The sequence below is a fragment of the Phascolarctos cinereus genome, unplaced genomic scaffold, assembly GCF_003287225.1.
Source record: "Phascolarctos cinereus isolate Bilbo 61053 unplaced genomic scaffold, phaCin_HiC Scaffold_9;HRSCAF=440, whole genome shotgun sequence".
NCBI lineage: Eukaryota > Metazoa > Chordata > Mammalia > Diprotodontia > Phascolarctidae > Phascolarctos > Phascolarctos cinereus.
Window position 1 is genome coordinate 243,782,275 of NW_027556402.1, and position 15,062 is coordinate 243,797,336.

The 15,062-nt window shown below is 53.7% G+C and overlaps 1 protein-coding gene across 8 annotated transcripts in view; it reads left to right on the forward strand.

Moving 5' to 3' along the window:
- Window positions 1-15,062, forward strand: part of DGKZ (diacylglycerol kinase zeta) — a 66,079-nt gene that overhangs the window by 28,735 nt on the left and 22,282 nt on the right. For 4 of the 8 annotated variants that reach the window (XM_078148169.1, XM_021009660.2, XM_078148170.1 and 1 more), the window contains exon 1: window positions 1,036-1,232. The exons of the other annotated variants lie outside the window; for them this stretch is intronic. In XM_078148169.1, the coding sequence (XP_078004295.1) occupies window positions 1,051-1,232 (182 nt within the window). In that variant the 5' untranslated portion in view covers window positions 1,036-1,050. Of the gene's footprint in view, window positions 1-1,035; window positions 1,233-15,062 lie in introns of those variants that run through there. 8 annotated transcript variants of the gene reach the window in all.

A 15,062-nucleotide genomic window follows, 5' to 3' on the forward strand; every position in this document is an offset into this window, starting at 1 on the left:
CTTCAGACGCCAAGCGGAGGATTTTATATTTGAACCTGGGTGACTTTGGCCTGGCTATCTCCAACGTCTAACATTGGGGCTGATACATAGCAGGCACTTAATAAATGCTTGTTGAATGAGGCAACCAATCTGTAAATTGACCTTATCCTTGGAAGAACTGGGTTTGAAACCTGCTTCAGACTCTGGGAGGTCAGTTAACTAATGTCAGCCTCAGTTTCCTCATCTGTAACACGATGGGGTTGGATTCGGCCTCCAAAGACTCTTCTCGCTCTGAAAATGATCCCATGGGCCAAACCAATTCCACAGGCCTTTACTATGAGCAAGACGCGTAGACCAGAGACCAGAGCGATGCCTGCCCTCGAGGCGCTTACACTCTGGGTGGGGGCGGGGCAGGGAGCGGTAGAGTGGGCTTTATCCAGGCCAGGGCTCGAGGAGGGAGACGGCCAGCGCTCACCACTAGGGGCCAGCCTAGGCTTCGTGTAGGAGGGGGCTCCTCAGTGGAGCCTATTTGTGTGGAGGCCTAGGGAAGGCTTTGTTGTGACCCTGAGCGGGGGTGTGCAAAGGGGGGGGGCGGCCGCGTATCAGTGTGTTCGTGTAACGGGGATGCGTGGGACCTTGGCGGCCCCCACCCCTGCAGCAGAAGGGCGCCCCCACGTGGCCTCGCCCAGGCTGGCGGGGGCTGCGGTGCGCCGCGAGGCCGGCAGGGGGCGCCGCCCGTCTGGGCGCGGGGGCGGGGCCTGGCAGGGGCGGGGCCGGGCCGGGGGCGGGGCGCTGGGCGCAGGCAGCGGCTCGGGCAGCTCGGCGGGGTCCTGCGCGCAGCCTCGTTCTCTCTCGTCTTCTCCCTCGTTCGCTCCCTCCGCCCCCGGCGGCACTTCCTGGAGTCTGGGCGGCCGCGGCGCTGCTGCTCGTGCGCCTCGGGCCGGGCGAGGAGCCCCGATGGCCCCGGCGGCGGCGGAGCGCTGACCCGCGGGCGGACCGGACGGAGGGACCGAGGCCGGCGCGCCATGGGCGTCTCCCGCCGGCCCCGCGCCGCCCGGGGCTAGGGGCCGCATGGAGCCCCCCGACGGCGGCGGCGACGGCGGCGGAGCCGAGGCCCGGAGCAGCGGCTCGGACTCGGCCTCGGCCTCGGCCTCGTCCAGCGGCTCGGAGGGGGCCCGCGGCCCGGAGCCCGACAAGGCGCCGCGGCGGCTCAGCAAGAGGCGCTTCCCGGGGCTGCGGCTCTTCGGCCACAGGTGAGCGAGCGCTCGGACCCTGCCGTCCCCATGGCAACCGTGGGACCGCTCTGCCTCTGTCCGTCGCCATGGCAACCGCAGGGCGAGGTCAGCCCTGCCGGTCCGCGTGGCGCCCCCCCTCTGGCCGTTGTCAGCTCCAGCCCCCGTCCCCCTGCCATCCCCGGTCATCGCCAGCTCCAGCCCCTGTCTCCCTGCCCATCCCCGGTCATCGCCAGCTCCAGCCCCCTGTCCCCCTGCCATCCCCGGTCATCGCCAGCTCCAGCCCCCGTCCCCTGCCATCCCCGGTCATCGCCAGCTCCAGCCCCCCGTCCTCCTGCCATCCCCGGTCATCGCCAGCTACAGCCCCTGTCTCCCTGCCCATCCCCGGTCATTGCCAGCTCCAGTCCCTGTCTCCCTGCCCATCCCCAGTCATTGCCAGCTCCAGCCCCCCGTCCCCCTGTCCATCCCCGGTTATTGCCAGCCCCTGCCCATCTGCTTGGCGCCCCGCTCTGGCCGTTGTCAGCTCCAGCACCCCTTCCTCCTGTCATCCCCTGGCAATCCAGCTCCTGCCCCCATCGTCTTGGCATCTTCTGGCAGTTGTTACCACCTGCCTCCATTCCCTGGCATTATCTGGTTGTTGTCACCTCTTGCCCCCGTCCCCTGGGTGTTGTCACGCCCTGTCCCAATCCCCTGGTATCCTCTGAGCGTTGTTACCTCCTGTTCCTGTTCCCCTGACATCTTATGGTCACTGTCACTTCCTGCCCACATTCTTGTGGCACACTCCTGGTCATCTCTGGTTCCTATCTCCCTGGAATCCTCTGGCCGTTGTCCTATCCTCATGGTACCACCCGGTCCTGGTTGCCTCTTGCCTCTATCCCTCAGGCTTCTTCTAGTCGCTGTCACCACTTTCCCTTATCCCCATGTACCCCCTTGACAACATCACCGCTGGCTGTTATCCTGTGGCGCTATTTGAACAGTCAGCCTTTTCTTTTGGCTCCATGTCACTCCTTCTGTCCATTTCTGGGGCACCCTGTGAGCAGAATTCCCCCAGACCTCAAGCTGCCTAGCTGTTGGCGCTATTTCAGTTAAGCCTCCAGAGCTCAGTATTAGACCTTCAGATTTTTTTCCTCCCAGATGCATTGATGATTATGGCAAGGTTTGGTTTGGTTTGGTTTGGTTTTTTTTGGGGGGGGGAAGATGTGGGTTCCATTGGTCTTTTTCTTGTCCCTGAATGAGGCAGAGCTGCTTCTGCAGGGGATAAACACCCCTTAGGAGCCCAGCCTGGGGCTTCCTGTTTCTCCCTCTTCCAACCTCTTGCCATCGCAACCCTGTTAGAAGACATCCTCAGCTCTCTTCTGATCGTGCAGTCTGACGTTCGATCTCAGGCTGGCCTGCGTGGCTGCTTGGGGTCCTGCTGTTTGCTGCATTTGGTTCCTGCACTGTGGCTGACATACCTGTGCCTGAGTTGTGAGGGTCAGGGCGGGCTGGGGAGTCGGAGGGGTTCAGTAAGTGGCAACAGTCAGTGCTTTCAGGGCTACCTGGGCCTTTCTTATTGCTTGAAGGTAGGAGAAGGGGATTCCAAGTGTCTTTGGCTCCCATCAGGACACTGCTGGGCTCTGCCCAGGGATTGCTTAGCTAAAATCCTCTTTCAGCTCTCTTGCTCAGATTTCCTTGTACTCAGCTTTGACTCTTACTTGAACAGACTTTACCCCCAATAATCTGCCTTATGTTAAGAAAAGGCATCTTGCATTTGGGACTGGTGAGAGCAAGTCTAACTGGATGGCTTTCCACTAACCCTGTACTGGTCACACACTGAAACTAGAACTGCCATTTCCGGCCTTCCACTTTGCCCAGATCTTAAGGACACAGCATGGACCAATGATGTACCATTGTTAATCTGAGTCAGAGGCTTGTGTGCTGGGCACAGGTTTCAGTGCTGTGATGATTTCTAGTGAAAGGGGGAAGGAATGGCTAGGAGCCCTTTCCCCTTCTCACCAGTCTGCCAGTCCCTATGCAACTGTATCTCCACCTCCAGCGTGCATCTGCCTCTGGAAGAGGGGCCACGTGTGTGGTTTCCTGGGATCTCTTTGGTGTGCCAAAGGGACCACTGCACCAGCCTGGCATGAGGCACTCCTTTGTACAGATGGACAAAGAGAGGCGCATCTAGGGATGAGCTGCAGGCAGAGTGGAACCGGGCAGAGAATGGGGATGGGGAGTGTCCAGAGCCCTTTGGGGCAGGGATGACCTGGGGGAGGGTGAAGTGCCTGATGGGGAAGGACAGGGCAGAGAACACTCGGGGCTTGATGCAGTGGCTGTCATCCTGTGGCAGCTTGGCCAGGCATCCTCCCTCTTCGCTCTGCATGGCTTTGTTTTCCTAGTATTCTCTTGCTCCTCTTGGTTTTGGTCGCTGATTCAATTTGTCACTGAAACTGGACTGTGTCATCCTTAGCCAGCATCCTTCCTGTTTCTAGCTTCCTTTATCCTAGGTGGAGGCCCAGGGAAAACAGACCGTGAGCCCTCAGTGCCCCCGGCTCTAAGATCACACCCCCATCATCCCCTCCATTCTCTTTCTCTGGCTGTCTACTGCAGCACCAATTTTGACTGTAAATACAAACCCCAAGCCGAGAAGAAAGTGTAAGCAGGGCACTGGAGGGGGGGTGGGAATAAGATTTGATAGAGTCATTATAGGCTCAAAGCATTGGAGGTGAAATAATAAAAATCACTGACGTGGAGCACCAAAGGTTTTTAAAGGACTTGACACAGTCTCATTGAAGCCTCACAGTGCTGTGGCGTACATCCTGCATCAGCATTATCCATATTCTACGGAGAAGAAACCTAGACACCGAGTAAGTCACGTCATCGGTTGTCAGAAAGTGTAAAGGCAGCTTTTGAACCTGTGTCTCTCCCGTTTCCAAGCTCAGCCCTCTTTCCACTGAAGCCAGACTTCCTCATACTCCGACTGGGGTGACCAAAGTCCCCTAGTCCAACCAGATGCAAAACTGAGGCCCAGAGAGGTATGCGGTGTCTTGTCCAAGGTCACAGATAAAAGCTACACAATCTGTATTCAAACCTAGGTCCTTGGACTCCAAATTCAGTGCTCTTACCATGATGCCATGCTGCGTGCCAGCCAAACTTCCAGGTATCTTAAGTTGTTGCCCCCTTTCCCTATCTCCACCTGCCCAACTTGGCAGGACAGAAGGACTGGCCAGCTCCCCCATCTCATACTTCCAGCTGGTGACTACTCACTTAGTTAGGGAGGAGCTTGGGTCTCTAGCCTTGCCCCACTGAAGGTGGCTTCCCAGGACCTCAGCTCATTGCCCCTAGGGTTTAACTTATGCAGGGATGATCTGGGGGGACCCTTCCTCTGCTTGCCAGTGGGCTCAGCCTGTGGGTTGTGTGGGCCCAGTGGGAGGCTGGGTCTTCCTTCCTCTGGCCTGGTCTCTAAATTGAAGGTCATGCTGCTTGTGGATTAGCTGGTTTTCTGCCCCAGGGGCATCACCAGTTGCCAGCACCTTCCACAAAGCCCTGGCTCCTCCAGACACAGGAGACACTCATTGGTGCCCTGGGAGCCCAGCTGTCTGTTGTCTCTTCCTTGGCCCTTGGTAATGTCTCCAGATTGGAGGTTCCTGGGGCGGCACAAGGGCTGTGTCTTTTTCACTTCTTTGATGCTGTTCCCATCTATTTAGCCAGGCTAGCTGGCCAAGAGAGCGCTCTTCGATCACGCAAGTAGAGACGAGGTCAGCACCCTCACTAAAAGGCAGCCGTAGTGTGATGGGAAGCATCCTGGATGAAACTGGTGGCTCCAGAGCTGGCTTGGAGCCCTGGTTCTATCCCTTTCTAGCTGTGTGACTTTGCAGGCCCTGGTCTCCTTATCTAGCACATGAAAGCATTGGATTTCCCTGTTTTGTTCCCGGCATAGAGCTGGGTACAGGGATGTTAAGTCTCTTGGAGCACCACCATTTTGCGATCCCAAGTGGGCCTTCCTCCGAGTTGGAGGCAATTTTGTGGGTGGGTGGCAGTGAGGGAGGGGCCTGTAGTCCAGCCACCTGAGTAACCTGCTCTCTTGAAAGGTTGTTTCAGAAGTTGGAGGAGAGAAGCCTTTTATTATTATCTCAAATGGGATGTTTGTTGAGCGGTTGGCACGGCACCTGGCATATCGTAGGGGCTATATATAAATGCTTGTTCCCTTTGCCTCTTCCTTTCCTTTTTGTTGGGTGCCCCCGGGTGCCTGGCAGTGAGGCCACAGTGTAGAAACATCCAGACTCGGGAGTCAGAGAACCCGACTTTAAGACTTGGCTCTTTCTTTACCACCTGCGTGATCTTGGGTAGGTTACTTCCCTCTCTGGGCCTCAGCTACCTGGGGAGAGTTGGACCAGATGAGCCATAGTATCCTTTCCAGCTCTAGAGCCTGTGACTCTATAAATGGGCCCTTGGATTCTCATCAGGCTGGACTCTGAAGGAAAAGAAGCCAGGAGGGGAGATTAGACATCTGTAGCAACTGTTCTTGAAGGCTTTTAGCCTGGCCAGGCTGCTCCCATGTACCTAGTGAAAATAAGGCGGTAGAGCAGGCAGCCTGTGGTTGTGGGGGTTCTGGGGAAAGAGAGGGTGCAGAGCTGACTAGATAGAGCTGCCGCTTGCGCTCATAGCCCAGCATTTGAGGGCTGAAAGGAGCCTTAGACCAACCTGTCTAGCCCTGTCATTTTAAGGGTGAGGAAACAGGCCCAGAGTGAGGAGGGGTCATATAACAGATCAGCGGCAGAACTGGCACCAGAATCCAGGCCTCTTGGACCAGGGCCCTTGGTTTGGAAGCCAGAAACCTGTATTTGAACCCCAGGAACCTTGGCAAGTGTCTTCACGTCTGACCCGTAGTTTGTTCATTGGAAAGTCGGGTTGATAAAATGCGCGCTGCCTGCCTCAGCAGACTAAGGCACCGTGCAAATGTGGGTGCTGGTTGTCACAGGCTTCGTCATTATTGTACTATGCTGGTTCACTGCTGCAGTTTCTGCGTGAAGCAGCGAGTCTGAAGTAAAGGGGGGGATGGGACGTGACTGTAGACTCTGTGTGGTGGGCTCTGGGAGCCAGCATAGAGGAGGCTGCCCTGCCCCACAGGACGGGCAAGGGCGCAGCCACCTTAGAGGCCTGCTGAGGTCTGGGCTTCAGCGAATTCCGGCTGAAACACCAAGGACTGGCCCCCTAGTCTTAGTCCTGGGGAGGCCTGGTCCTGGCCTTGGGGAAGCCTCCCTGAGGCCCGAGGGTCCTGAGGTAGGAGCAGTTTGATGGGGTGAGCAGGGCGTGGGCAGACGCTTCTAGCCTTTGTGCAAGAGATGTCTGAGATCAAGCCACAGGACGGCCAGAGCGTCACTGTCCTCTTGGCCCCGAAGCACCTCCATTCGTGGGGCCTTCTGGGGACTTTGAAGTTGTCACCTTCCCCTTGGTCAGGAGACCCTTGAGCAAACAGTGTTGTGTGGACAGCTACCCAAGGCCCTGAGAGAGAACAGTAGGCTAGTATTTACATGGTGCTAAGTGTTTTACAACAATGATTGTGTATCCTCACTACAGCCCTGGCAGGCAGGTGCTATTATGATCCCCATTTTACAGATGAGGAAACTGAGGCACAGGTTAGGTGAGCAGGGTCACACAGCCATTAAGTGTCTGTGTCTGGTGTAAAGTGTCTAAATTCGCAGTGCCACACTTGGGGGCCTTTCTTAGCTGGTGCTTGGCAGAGCTGATTTTTCTCTTAAACCTATAACCGTCTCTAGTAGGCACAGGCACAGATGGGTGATGGTGCCGTTCTGGGGACCTGCTGGTAGCCTGTTTAGCTAGTTATCAGGTTGGACACAGGGAAATCATAGGGGGTTGCAATCTGTCAGTGAAGAGTGTCCCCTCCCCCGGCATCGAGATCAGGAATCACTCGGGTGCAGAGATGGCCAGGCTTATTCCTCGATGGTCTGCCCAGCTCAGGTCATCTGACTGGACTGGGTCTCCAGCCTCATCTCACAGGAGGAAGTGACCACAGGAAGTTTGAAAGGAAATAACCGTGTCTGAGCTCTGGGCTAAGGCACCTGCTCTGCTCAATGCCGGGAAGGCACAAGGGGGCGACATTGGCCCCCTTAAGATCCTCCTCCGCTAGCTGGTATCTGGGGCCCGCCGAGTTCAGCAAATGGTCAGTGGCATTTCTCTGAACACAGAGGGCTGTGGTTAGAACTGAGCTGGCCGGTTCCCTAAGACTGTGGCCTCCACCTCACTTTTCTGAAGTGCAGGACCTCCAGAACCCTCACAGAGGAGCCAGCCAGATCCAGTCCACGGTGTAGAAAGAGAGAATGTCAGAGAACACAGAACATCAGAACGTGGCAGTTTTGTTAACTGTCTTGTTAAATGGAATAATGCTTTTAAAAAGATCGCCACACAGCACAAGTTCACAGTGCCATAAACAATCCTTTTGTTGGTTGGGAGGATATTGAAATAGTTGTGGTTGATTAAATTTATAACAAAAAGGGGGAAATCAGTCAGTCTGCAAGCATTTAGTAAGCACTTACTGCATGCACCAAAGAGGTCAATGCCAAAGCAAGAAAATCCCCATCCTCAGGGAGCTGCTATTCTCCTAGAAGGACACCACACATTCATAGGTAAGTAATGAGAGGTCATATGCCCAGTGATAGGTCAGGGGTGGGGGTGGGGAGCACTTGATCTGATTCTTGGAAGAAGAGAGTTATGGGAGAGCATTCTAGGCATGTGAGACCCAGGCTGTTAGAACTAGAAAGGACCTTCACCCCTGAGTGCCGGGAGAGAGCTGGAGAAGATCTTAGCATCATCTAACCCAGCTCCTCATTAGAATGAGGAGGAACCAGAGGCCTGGAGAGGTCATGAACTTGTCCAAGGTCCACAGGAAATAGCCAAGCTGGGACCAGAACTCACATTTCCCGGTTTCCCTAGGCTTTTTCTATTACATCCTGTGGCCTTTCTTTGTCCCACCAAGCTTGCCAAAGAGCACCAGCCTTGGCTGGCTCCTCCTCTCTCTCCCCTCCTTTTCCCTCTCCCTCTCCCTCCCCCTTTTTCGGTCTCCCTCTGTCTCTCTGTCTCTCCCTCCCTCTCTTCTCTCTCTCCCCCTCCCAGTCTTCTCTTTTCCTCTCTTCTCTCCCTCCCTCCCTTTCTTCTCTCTCTCTCTTCTCACTCCCTCTCCCTCTCTCCTGTCTCCTTTCTCTTCCCCCACACTTCCTTTCTTCTGCCGTAATGGCAGAATCTCTCCCTTAGATCTGTGGGAGTCTGGCAGAACCTAGAGGGTGCAGGGGAAGAGAGTGGGCAGAGAAGGAAGCCTACCCCATGTTCCAAGCTTTTACGTAAAGGTAAGTGAGATGGGGAGATGAAAATTGTGACTGGCTCTGAATATATCATTCTTGCTCCCCCAAGGTCCCATCATGGCTTCACGCGAAGCCGTGTATTTGAGGACATGTTATGTGAATTCTCCCTCCTTTCCTTCTCCCAGCGTAACTCAGCAGACTGAGGGTCACCTGCGTAAAAGGTGGCTTTGAAGGGTCTTCAGGAGGTTAATCCTATGATTTGCTGCAGAACAGGCCATCTGTGGGGTCAGCATCCTGTTTGAAATATTGAGCGGTTGTGCTTTTCTCCCTCCTTTCATTGGTGCCATGGTCATAGATGGTCATCTTGTGTTCCTGGGGTCCCCTTCCTTCCCCCTCCACTTCCCTATCAGCTGAGCCGTCTTTGGGGGCCACTTTAGGTCAAAAGAAAGTGCAGGGGTGAACACATTAGGCAAGGAAGTATGCAAGCATACCCCGACGTCCCCCCCCCCAAATTTGGTAGAGAAGCCTCTGTGGTTTAGCTGAAGTTCAAAGAACGGGGCCAGGGCAGGGATGTTGGGTGAGTCACATGACCATCTGGGCCTGTGTGGCTGGCTGGAGCAGGAAGGGCGTTCGTTCCCTCCCCCAAAACCCCAAACTCACACGTACACGAACCCCTCTAGGTGCTCCTTGCTTGTTGTACTGCTTCCAGGGGGGAAAGACTATCAGACTTATTGAATTCAGAGCAGTGAATAGAAATTATAAAGAGGCAAAGTGAGGCTTGAGATCAGAAAAAAATCTTGCTAACAGTCAGGGCTCCCCATAACTGGCATGGCCTGTCCTGGGAGGTGCCAGGTCCCTCCTCCTCCTCCTCCTCCTCCTTGAAAGCCTCTGGAAGGCTCATTGACCACTTGTCTCGTGGGTTCTAATGGAGCCTTTTCCCAGTATGCCTTGGACCAGCTAGCTCTGAGGCTGAACTCCAGAGCAGAGGGCTCAGATTCTTCTCTGCCACTTTTCACTTGGCTGTCATCCCATCTGTTCTATTTAAAGGGGAGAGGGAGGGGGCTGGTAGCCACTCCCCCTCTGGGCCTTGGTTTATTCATTTGTAAAACAAGAGAATTGATCCCTTCCATTTCTAATATTCTGTGAGTCCCGGAGCCGCTCCAAAGACCTTAATTTACCAGGGGAATCTTCATTATTTTCACAAAAGAACAGTCATTTCAAGGGTGAGAGGTGCCTAAATGTTGTTCTGTTGTTACTCCTACATGACATCTCATCTCCCACCTCCAAGCCTTTGCATTGACTGGCTTCCATTCCCTTCTCTCCCCTGCCTCTTAGGTCCCTTAACTTCTTTAAAAGCTCAAGTCAAGTGCTCCCTCTTTCAGGAGCTCATTCTCGATCCCCCCAATTATTAGTGCCTTTCTTTCCAAAAAATGACTTTGTTTTTTTCTTGTGTACATGTTATTTCCTCCAGTAAAATGTAAGACCCCAGAAGGCAAGGAGTGTTCATTCTGGATTTTGTGTCTCAGGGGCCTAGTTCACTATGCTGGTATAATGTGACACTTAATAAAATGCTTATGCAAAGATGGTGGGAGGAGGTGGGAGGAGGTGGGAAGGGGGGGCAGTGTGGAAAGAGAGTCAGTGGACCCAAATAGGCGGTTTCCACATGGCTTGGGAGGGATACTAATAGGACCTTTCATGTTTTTCTGGTGACCCTGAAGCAAAGGGTTGAGGTCTTCTGTTCGAAGGACCTCTGTACAGTGAACACCATCCCGGTCCTGCTACCTTTTCCTTGAGGAGCAAATATCATTAGCTGCATGAGTGACCTTGGGGAAGTTATTTGCATTCCCCTCACCTTGATCTCCTCTGTAAAATGAAGGAGATGGGCCAGCTGCCTATCAGGTCCCTTCTAATTCAGACGTTTTATGGCTCTGAGAGGAGGGAGGCCAGGGCTGTGTGTGGGCCTCAGTCTTCAGCCAGGTAGAGCTCTGGGTTGGGTCCTCTCTGGGCTAGACGACTTATCACAGCAGGGTTAAAAATAGCCTGCGCAGAGCTTTGGGCTCCTGCCACCCCAACGCCAGCGCCTCCCTATCCTCCACCCCCTAGCTCGGGCTTCACTCGCCGACATTTTACAGATGAGGGGGTGGTTGTGAAAGGGGCCCAGCTGGTTTCTGCTCCTGGGGACCAGCCAGGTACCTCCCTGCTGCTGCCTCCTCCCTTTACCCCCATCTAAGGAGTTCCTCAAGGGGCAGAGTGTTTTTTTCCCTAAGTGTTTTTTGGTACCAGAGCAGCCTCCAGCCCATATGAATGGGGGCTTTGGCTGGTCCCCACATATGTAACCCCTCTCTGGAGTTCTCCCCCACCTTTTTTAGAGCAGCTTCAAGGAGATTGGGTAAAGTGTTGGTGAAAGAGGCAGTGAGTGACAGTATTGGAACCAGAGGCCTGGGCTTGGGTCCCAACATCCTGAAACTTGTGGGCTATAATCCCAGGGGAGTCACTTCACTTTGCTGAGGTTTTTCCATCTGTAAATGTGGCCTGATGATGCTTGCACAGCCTACCCCTTTGTAAACTGAAAGGCTGTGGAGGTGGGGGCCTCTCTTGTTACTTGTTGGGGTGGGGAGCAGTCAGTCCCCTCAATCTAACCTGCTACGATCTGGCATCGGCACCACCTGTCCCCACAGCACATTCTCTGTGCACACCAGCACTCTAGGGGCTGAACTGGGTGAAAGGAGAAGGAAGATGGCCCGTGTGCCCTCGAGTGATTTCAGTCTGGCTGGGAAGACAAGACCTAAGCTAACAGCAGGGGCATCCTGAACCCCTGGTGTACCCAGGCTTCTGGACCAGCCTGTCAGTGCTGTGAGTGCTCTGAGGCTGGGCAGGGAGGAAGCAGGGGGCACAGCTGGGATTAACCCCTGTCCTTTGCCTCCAGATCCAGGGCTCTTTTCCCCTCCACTTTTTCTCTTAAGGATCATTACCCCTATTTTACAGATAAGGAAGTTGAGGCCCAGGGCAATGACTTTGCCTGCAGTCCCCCAGAGCCTGGATTCAAACCCAGATGTTTTGACCACGTGTTCAGGAGCCTTTCTGCTATAACATGAGCAAAAGTGCAGAAAGGGAGCAGATGAATTTTGAATGAGGGATCGGAGGAAAAAGGTGGCTTCTGGCAGATGGGGAACAGGAGACTACTCTAGCTATGAGAGAAGACTGGAGAGTGGCAGGGGGTGGGTTACCGACACAAGAGAAGTGAAGGGGGCCACAGGTCTGTTTGCAGTGAAGGGGATGAGCTGGGAGAAGATGAAGGAGATACAGTGTCATTGTCCTTTATTAATCAGTAACTCTGGGCCAGTGTGGCTGAAACAGCCAGTGGGAACCGAGAGGCTGCTTCATATTCTGCTGACCAAAAAGGAATGGAACGAGCCAGCCAGCGTGCGGCTCGACCTGTGTCTGAGGCTGGCGCGGGCCGGCAGAATTCTCTACTGTCAGACTGGGTTTGGGGGGCAGCAGGAAAGCTCCAGAGTGGCCCCGCACCCTTCCCAGGGGAAGTGGGGGCCTCTGCCTTGATACGTTTTGACTGCTGGACCAGGGCTTTTGATTCAGGAATTAAACAGCGCAGAGGCTTGGGCAGGATGGTGGGTATAAAGAAAGAGTGTCTGTTGGGACACTCTCTGCAGAGCTTTAGGCCCCAAAACAGGAAGGCGGTGACTTAGCAAGCATTTGTTAATCCCTGGGCACCAGGCAGCGTGCTAAGGCTGGGGCTGGTCAGAGTGTAAACATTTACTAAGTGCCTGCTACCTGTCAGGTACCCGAGCTGTGGTCTGGGGAGAGCAAGGAAAGTCGCTGTCTTCAAGGACCTCGCAGCCTAGTGGAGAAAACAGCATGCAAAGAATTATGTCCAAATAAGCAGTAACCCACAGAGAGAAGGCACTAGAATTAAGAGAAACTGAAAGAGGCTTCTTGTGGAAGCTGGGATTTTGGCTGGGACTTCAGCAGAGTTGAAGGTGAGCGTTCCAGACCTAGGGGAGAGCCGAGAAAATGCCTGGAGGCAGGAGAGGGAGTTCTTTTGAGAGAGCAGTGAGGAGGCTGGTCCTGGAGAGCAGAGGAGATGGGAGTGTATAAGGCAGAAGAAAGCAAAGGAGATAGAAGGGGCCAGTTGAGGAAGGGCTTTATTGTTTGATCCTGGAGATGACGGGGAGCCACTCAAGTTTATTGAGTAGAAGGGGTGACATGGATGAACCTTTGCTGTGGGAAAATCACTTTGGCAGCTGGGAAGAGGATGGACTGGAGTAGGGAGAGACTTGGGGCAGGCAGCCCAAACGACAGGCTGTTAGAAGAGTCCAGGCCTGAGGTGTTACCATAGAGCAACTGACAGGGCTTGGCAACAGCTGGGGGGGGGGTGAGGAGTCAAGGATGACCTCTAGTCTGGAGGACTCGGGAAGATGGTTAGTGCCCCCAACAGTGATGGGGACATTGGGAAGGGGGAAAGTTAAGATGTCTGCAGGGTTTCCCTCTTTGAGATGTCTAATAGGCAGTTGGAAATGGGAGACTGGAGGTCAGGAGAAGTAGATTTGAGAGTTGTCAGCATAGAGATGATAATTGAATCCATGGGAGCTGGTGAGATCTCCCAGTGAAATGGTGTGAAGGAGAGAAGAGGGCCCTTTGGGTCTCCCAGGCAGGAGCTGGATGAATCCTGCAGAGACTGAGAAAGAACAGTCAGATGGAGGAAGTCCAGGAGACAGTGAGGCCACAGATAGAAACCTAGAAGAGAGCATCAGGGAGGAGATGATGATCAGCAGTGTCAGAGACTGCAGAGAGGTCAAGAAAAGCCAGTAGATTTGGCAGCAACCTCATTAGTAACTTCAGGGAGAAAGCAGTTTGGGTAGAATGAGGAGGTGAGACCCCAGGTAGCAGAGTTAAAGGAGTCTGCATTCTACTAGGGGCTTAAAAGTTTCACAAGATACTGTCTCTCCACTCCAGCCCCCATCAGTAATTGGGGCAGGGGGCACCAGCAACGGGAGAAATCAGCAAAGTCTGTTTGAAGGAGGTAGCACCTAAAATAAGCCTTGGAAGGGAGCTAAGGGGGTGGTGAGGTCCAGTCAGTGGGAAACAGTACTTTGAGGTTTGAGATTGAAGGGCAGGGGGCCTAGAAATGGTGGGAACTTGACTAAAAAGGCTGTCTCCATCCTGATGTCAAGGACCAGGGATTTTATTCTCTGAAAATTGTGGAGAGAGATGATCTCCCCTGAGATCAGAATAACTCACACATCTGTAGGCCGAAGGTCGTTCTTTACAACAACTCTGGAAGGTGGGTGGGATCCCTTTTTATAGATGGGAAAACTGAGCCTCCGAGGTGAAGTGACTAGTTCCAGGTCAACACACTAGTTGGATCTTGTGACCCCAGATCAGTGCTCTTTCTACTCTGGTTGCTCTATGACATGTCCCAGCTTGTTTGGGGGACAGGGTGCGAAGGAAAAGAGGTGGCTCTGTCCACTGTGGGCCCCCATGCTCCTTCACCCTGCTGGTTTGGTGGAGACATTACAGTTGGAGGCCTTCTTTTGGAGCTCTCCCTCAGTCACATCCTCTGGATGGAACTTGCCAGTTGGAATGCTGGAGCTACCTGGATTGGCATCTTAATCACTTTCTTCTCTGAACTCCTGGAGGGAGGAAATACTTCTTACCTCGTCCCTTCCCCACCCTGCCAGCCCCTAGCCTAGGTCAATGGGCCACACTCAGGACAGCTTAGTGAGTGCCAGCTTGCTTCAGTGCTTCCTGGCCTGTGTTTTTAAACTCTAAGCTGGACAGCTCTTCAGCAGAGCCAGCCCTGTGCTAAGGTTTGTGGGATATAGGATAAGCGTAGTAGTAATGTTAATGATTTATCTGGGGCTTTCTACACATTACCTCATTTTACCTCATTTTTTTATTTGATCTCACCCCAGCCCAGTGAGGTGAGTTGTCCTTTAGGTAGGCTGGCTCTGGCTCTGGCACTCTCTCTCTCTCTCTCTCTCTCGCTCTCTCTCTCTCTCTCTCTCTCATAAAGAGATAAAAATAAGGCTCCAAGGTTTCCCACCTTGCCCAAGGTCACAGAGTTAATGAGTGTTAGGGCTGTGTTTCAATCCAGGTTTCTCTCAACTTCAAGTCCAATGGTCTTTTTAATATGCCCCATGGTCTTTCCTCAGACCAGTGTCTTAGGCCCTCATGAGTTTGTCATCCAGTTGCGGGGTGATGGGACACAGAGAGGGTACAAATGGAAAAAATAACTAAAATGTGTCATGTTAATGGTACAAACAACAAATGGTCATGGGATTTAGAAGAGGAACAGATCCCATGGCCTGAACTAGTTAGGAAAGACATCGAAGAAAAGGTTGGACTTGAGCTAGGCCTTAAAGGATTGAAAAAATGTGGCTAGGTGACAGACCTTCCAAGCCTAGAGAATGGCCTGAGCAGTCACGGACATGAGAAAGGAGAGGGGCGAGTTCAGATGTGTTTTGAGGGAGGTTGGGCCGAATCATGGAGGGCCTTGAGTACCATGCTAAGCAATTGGCCATTCTCCCGATGAGTC